Source organism: Pygocentrus nattereri, chromosome 7 (assembly GCF_015220715.1).
Source record: "Pygocentrus nattereri isolate fPygNat1 chromosome 7, fPygNat1.pri, whole genome shotgun sequence".
NCBI lineage: Eukaryota > Metazoa > Chordata > Actinopteri > Characiformes > Serrasalmidae > Pygocentrus > Pygocentrus nattereri.
In genome coordinates, this window is record NC_051217.1 from 47,243,933 (window position 1) to 47,250,391 (window position 6,459).

The window sequence follows — 6,459 nt, forward strand, 5'->3', positions numbered from 1 at the left end:
TTACAATTACCAGAAAAAAACATCGCATTATCTTCCGTTCAATATTAAGGACATTTTTCTCCTCTTTTTTACCAGTTTGCTGATACAAGGTTCTATTTATCTATAATAAACAACCAATACATGTATAATATCTATATAATAAACACACACGTTATAAGACGTCTAGTATAGAAGCGTTTTCTGTTATGCAAGTGTCTTTATTGTTAGTGTGAACTGTCAGAGTGAACCGAGTTCAGCAGTGAAAACAGTGTGTAACACTATATTAGGTTGTGTGTAAGGTGTGTGTTTATGTCTGTGTGTGTTTACGTTTGTGTGTGTGTGCCGTGTGTGTATGTGTAGGTATGTACGCCGCGATGCCGCGGGACATCCTGCTGGTGGTGGGGAATGAGATCATCGAGGCTCCGATGGCGTGGAGAGCGCGCTTCTTTGAGTATCGTGCCTACAGACCCCTCATTAAAGAATACTTCAGGAGAGGAGCCAAATGGACCACCGCCCCCAAACCCACCATGGCTGACGAGTTGTACGATCAGGTGGGCTTCCTCACGCTCACATCCTTAAACACACACTCGTGCATTTATACAGCACAGTCCTGGTTTGGCGGGGACAATGCAGCTGTTGACATTGAACCCCATCGATGCCATAGCCATCTGTAAGTGATCACCCAAGAAGAGAAAATACCCGATGGGATTGTGTGACAGAAAAGCTAGAAGGAAAACTGAAGGGAAGTTTTCCTACCTTAATAAAAATGGTCCTCTATAGCACCAAAATGGAACTGCTCTATATAAACTTACAGCCTTAACTTGCACTGACCTGCAAGTCACGCCGATATTTTAGGGTTATTGGGTTTCTCTGTCAGTAAATGAAGTAAGCAGGTGACATACATTTGCGCACTGCTCCCTCTGGTGGCAGACTGTAGGTTCTGCTGAGGCCTTTTCACAGTGAGCATGTTTGCGTGCAGGACTATCCCATCCGCTCGGTGGAGGACAGACACAAACTGGCTGCGGAGGGCAAATTCGTGACCACTGAGCACGAGCCCTGCTTCGACGCTGCCGATTTCATCAGAGCCGGAACCGACCTTTTCGTACAAAGGAGCCAGGTAACACTCACACACTCACACACTCACACACTCGCACACTCGCACACTCACACACTCACACACTCACACACTCGCACACTCACACACTCACACACTCACACACTCACACACACACTCACACACTCACACACTTGCACACTCACACACTCACACACTCACACACTTGCACACTCACACACTCACACACACACTCACACACTCACACACAGCACACTCACACACTCACACACTCACACACTCGCACACTCACACACTCACACACTCACACACTTGCACACTCACACACTCACACACTCACACACTTGCACACTCACACACTCACACACTCACACACTCACACACTCACACACTCACACACTCGTACACTCACACACTCACACACTCACACACTCACACACAGCACTGCGGTTAGATCTGTGAGCTGAAGTGTGTTTAGAGGAGATTACTGCGGTCAGTGGAGCTTTTCTTCCTGTTCTGAATGACCAGCAGGACATAAACAATAAACACCCACCGTTTCCAGTCTCCCGCTGTGTTTATACACGTTTTATTCAGTTTGTATAAATGATGTTCGCAGGTGACTAACTTCATGGGGATTGAGTGGATGCGTCGTCATCTCGCTCCGACCTACAAGGTGCACATCATCTCCTTTATAGACCCAAACCCCATGCACATCGACGCCACCTTCAACATCATCGGACCAGGCCTGGTGCTGTCCAACCCGGACCGCCCCTGCCGACAGGTGAGCTCAGCTACACTGCTGCAGACACGCAACACTCCATATGTGTGAACACTGGAAAAATACAAAGTGACTGAGATAGGGGATGTTGCAGAATGACTGAAATATGGAATGTTAGAGAATGATTAAATTATGGAATGTTAGAGAATGACTGAAGTATGGAATGTTAGAATGACTGAAGTATGGAATGTTAGAGAATGACTGAAATATGGAATGTTAGAGAATGACTGAAATATGGAATGTTAGAGAATGACTGAAATATGGAATGTTAGAGAATGACTGACGTATGGAATGTTAGAGAATGACTGAAGTATGGAATGTTAGAGAATGACTGAAATATGGAATGTTAGAGAATGACTGAAGTATGGAATGTTAGAGAATGACTGAAGTATGGAATGTTAGAGAATGACTGAAGTATGGAATGTTAGAATGACTGAAATATGGAATGTTAGAGAATGACTGAAATATGGAATGTTAGAGAATGACTAAATCATGGAATGTTAGAGAATGACTGAAATATGGAATGTTAGAGAATGACTGAAATATGGAATGTTAGAGAATGACTGACGTATGGAATGTTAGAGAATGACTGAAATATGGAATGTTAGAGAATGACTGAAATATGGAATGTTAGAGAATGACTGAAGTATGGAATGTTAGAGAATGACTGAAGTATGGAATGTTAGAATGACTGAAATATGGAATGTTAGAGAATGACTGAAATATGGAATGTTAGAGAATGACTAAATCATGGAATGTTAGAGAATGACTGAAATATGGAATGTTAGAGAATGACTGAGATATGGAATGTTAGAGAATGACTGAAATATGGAATGTTAGAGAATGATTAAATATATGGAATGTTAGAGAATGACTGAAGTATGGAATGTTAGAGAATGACTGAAGTATGGAATGTTAGAGAATGATTAAATATATGGAATGTTAGAGAATGACTGGAGTATGGAATGTTAGAGAATGACTGAAGTATGGAATGTTAGAGAATGATTAAATATATGGAATGTTAGAGAATGACTGACGTATGGAATGTTAGAGAATGACTGAAATATGGAATGTTAGAAAATGACTGAAGTATGGAATGTTAGAGAATGACTGAAGTATGGAATGTTAGAGAATGACTGAAATATGGAATGTTAGAGAATGATTAAATATATGGAATGTTAGAGAATGACTGAAATATGGAATGTTAGAGAATGATTAAATATATGGAATGTTAGAGAATGACTGAAATATGGAATGTTAGAGAATGATTAAATATATGGAATGTTAGAGAATGATTAAATATATGGAATGTTAGAGAATGACTGAAGTATGGAATGTTAGAGAATGACTGAAATATGGAATGTTAGAGAATGACTGATGTATGGAATGTTAGAGAATGACTGAAGTATGGAATGTTAGAGAATGACTGAAATATGGAATGTTAGAGAATGACTGAAATATGGAATGTTAGAGAATGACTGAAGTATGGAATGTTAGAGAATGACTGAAATATGGAATGTTAGAGAATGACTGAAGTATGGAATGTTAGAGAATGACTGAAGTATGGAATGTTAGAGAATGACTGAAATATGGAATGTTAGAGAATGACTGAAGTATGGAATGTTAGAGAATGACTGAAGTATGGAATGTTAGAGAATGACTGAAGTATGGAATGTTAGAGAATAACAGAATTATTAACTGAATAACTGAATAGAATCATGAATTTACTGTCAGAAAACCATCTGTTATTAATAATAGACTGAACTACTGTTGCAGAATGACTGGACATTGGCTGAATTACTGTTACCACAAACTGTTTTGACAGATTGAGATGTTTAAGAAAGCTGGCTGGACAGTGGTGAATCCGCCGATGCCACTAATTCCTGATGGTGAGTCTGAGTTGATAAATCACAAACTCATATTTACAGGTTTATTTATTTTTGTTTTACAATTATTTTGTCTTTTGTAATATAACTGTTTGCTGTTTCTGGAACAGACCATCCCCTCTGGATGTCCTCCAAGTGGCTGTCCATGAACGTCTTGATGCTGGACGAAAAACGAGTCATGGTGGACGCCAACGAGACTACCATTCATAAAATGTTTGAGAATCTTGGTGAGTAGCGAGTCGGCAAGTTAAGGGTGTCGTATTTTTCTGTTTTTTCTATCGATGTTTTGTAAAGTAATTGTAAACTCACAGGATGCGAAAGGCCGTTGTGATCCTGATCATCTGTGCTGATCCCTCATCTGTGTGCTGTTCTAACAGGTATTAAGACGATTAAGGTGAACATTCGTCACGCCAACTCCCTGGGAGGGGGGTTCCACTGCTGGACAACGGACGTCCGCCGCCGTGGGACCCTGCAGTCTTACTTTCATTAGCTTGCCAGAAACGAGCAGTTATTATTGAGCTTCTTTTCACACAGCAATGAGGATTTAACAATTAACACACGGTTCATCCTAATTAGTACTGCTGCATGTTCTGTGATTTTACCACGCTGTGCATGTCAGAGCTTCTGCAGGTGTTTGATCGAGAAAAGAAACAGCAACAGAAACAAAGCTGAGACTCAGTCTCCTCAATAACGACTGCATTTCTGGCTGGCTACTGAGTCTATAACTATTGTAGGAATGACCGCTGTGCTGTCCCAGAGTTCCCAGGGAAGTAGGCAGGGTTCTGCTCTCAACGTCACCAAGACAACCAACACGACCAGGAAGAGACGAAGAGTTGCTACCTCCTTTTTACGATTGGCGATGATTTACAGTTCTTTCTATGATTCTGCCGTGAATTTTGTACCTTTTTCTAACGATCAGTCGTTGTAGGTCATTACACATTCGATTTCTTAGCTAAGATATTTTTATAAATGTGAACCAAAATGTAAATATATATATATGTGGAAAAGAACTTTTTCATGCATTTTATTGGCATATACTTCTCATTGTTTCCCTCTGACGAAGCTGTTTCTGTATCTGCGTGAAGGAGAGTTGTGGTGAGGTTTGAGTTTCTGTACCTTTGCCTCCGTCGTCATCCTCAATAGCGGATTCTGGCTCTCTGCTGCCATCGCTGCTTTCGCTTCCGTTGTCGCTGCTTTCGCTGCTTTCACGTTTGAGGTGTGTTTGCAATTCTGGGAACATTTTGGCTGCTTTGAGTCGTGCGTCGTTGTCGCTGCCCTGCTGCTGAGCGTCAAACTGATCTGAAGCGAGAGAAGTGTGTGAATGTATGCCGGGTCAAAACAAATGAATTTTAAACCACAATTACAGCAAAATGTTTCTTTGCATGATGTGAAAATATAAAACAAAACTGACTGTGAGAAAATAAAAAGGGATGTTTACTCACCTCTGGCCTCACAAGTCTTTATCCTTTTTTCAAGTTATTTCCATTTTATATAAAATGTATTTATGAAAATTTATGCTACAATAGTTTTTTGGTGTAATGTAAACTTATATTAAGAGTTCATTACAAGATTATTTTAGCAGAAGATGCAAGGGTGAAATCTTTACTTTCCAAAACATCTTTCAGTTAGATTGAAGAAAAAATTAGGTGTTATGCAGTATTTTTACATGTCTATCAAAACTATAACTATATGTTTACTTGCACTTAATTTACTCACCTCTGGCCTCACAAGTCTTTATCCTTTTTCCTTTTTGTGTCAGTAACTGGTTCAGTGTGTTTACACTTAATAATCTGATAACTGTAGTAAATCAGACTGTGTCAGTAACTGGTTCAGTGTGTTTACACTCAATAATCTGATAACTGCAGAAAATCAGTTTGTGTCAGTAACTGGTTCAGTGTGTTTACACTCAATAATCTGATAACTGCAGTAAATCAGACTGTGTCAGTAACTGGTTCAGCGTGTTTACACTTAATAATCTGATAACTGTAGTAAATCAGACTGTGTCAGTAACTGGTTCAGTGTGTTTACACTCAATAATCTGATAACTGCAGAAAATCAGTTTGTGTCAGTAACTGGTTCAGTGTGTTTACACTCAATAATCTGATAACTGCAGTAAATCAGATTGTGTCAGTAACTGGTTCAGTGTGTTTACACTTAATAATCTGATAACTGTAGTAAATCAGACTGTGTCAGTAACTGGTTCAGTGTGTTTACACTCAATAATCTGATAACTGTAGTAAATCAGACTGTGTCAGTAACTGGTTCAGTGTGTTTACACTTAATAATCTGATAACTGTAGTAAATCAGACTGTATCAGTAACTGGTTCAGTGTGTTTACACTTAATAATCTGATAACTGCAGTAAATCAGACTGTGTCAGTAACTGGTTCAGTGTGTTTACACTTAATAATCTGATAACTGCAGTAAATCAGACTGTGTCAGTAACTGGTTCAGTGCGTTTACACTTAATAATCTGATAACTGCAGTAAATCAGATTGTGTCAGTAACTGGTTCAGTGTGTTTACACTTAATAATCTGATAACTGCAGAAAATCAGACTGTGTCAGTAACTGGTTCAGTGTGTTTACACTTAATAATCTGATAACTGCAGAAAATCAGACTGTGTCAGTAACTGGTTCAGTGTGTTTACACTCAATAATCTGATAACTGCAGTAAATCAGATTGTGTCAGTAACTGGTTCAGTGTGTTTACACTTAATAATCTGATAACTGCAGAAAATCAG

General features: G+C 39.3%; 1 protein-coding gene across 1 annotated transcript in view; it reads left to right on the forward strand.

The window, feature by feature from the left end:
• The window catches only part of gatm (glycine amidinotransferase (L-arginine:glycine amidinotransferase)), a 9,609-nt gene extending 4,450 nt beyond the window's left edge, over window positions 1-5,159 (forward strand). The window contains exons 4-9 of the mRNA XM_017686728.2: window positions 340-530; window positions 959-1,096; window positions 1,671-1,835; window positions 3,658-3,721; window positions 3,829-3,945; window positions 4,096-5,159. Coding sequence (XP_017542217.1) covers window positions 340-530; window positions 959-1,096; window positions 1,671-1,835; window positions 3,658-3,721; window positions 3,829-3,945; window positions 4,096-4,208 — 788 coding nt within the window. The 3' untranslated portion in view covers window positions 4,209-5,159. The remainder of the gene's footprint in view (window positions 1-339; window positions 531-958; window positions 1,097-1,670; window positions 1,836-3,657; window positions 3,722-3,828; window positions 3,946-4,095) is intronic.
• Window positions 5,160-6,459: the final 1,300 nt, after the last annotated feature.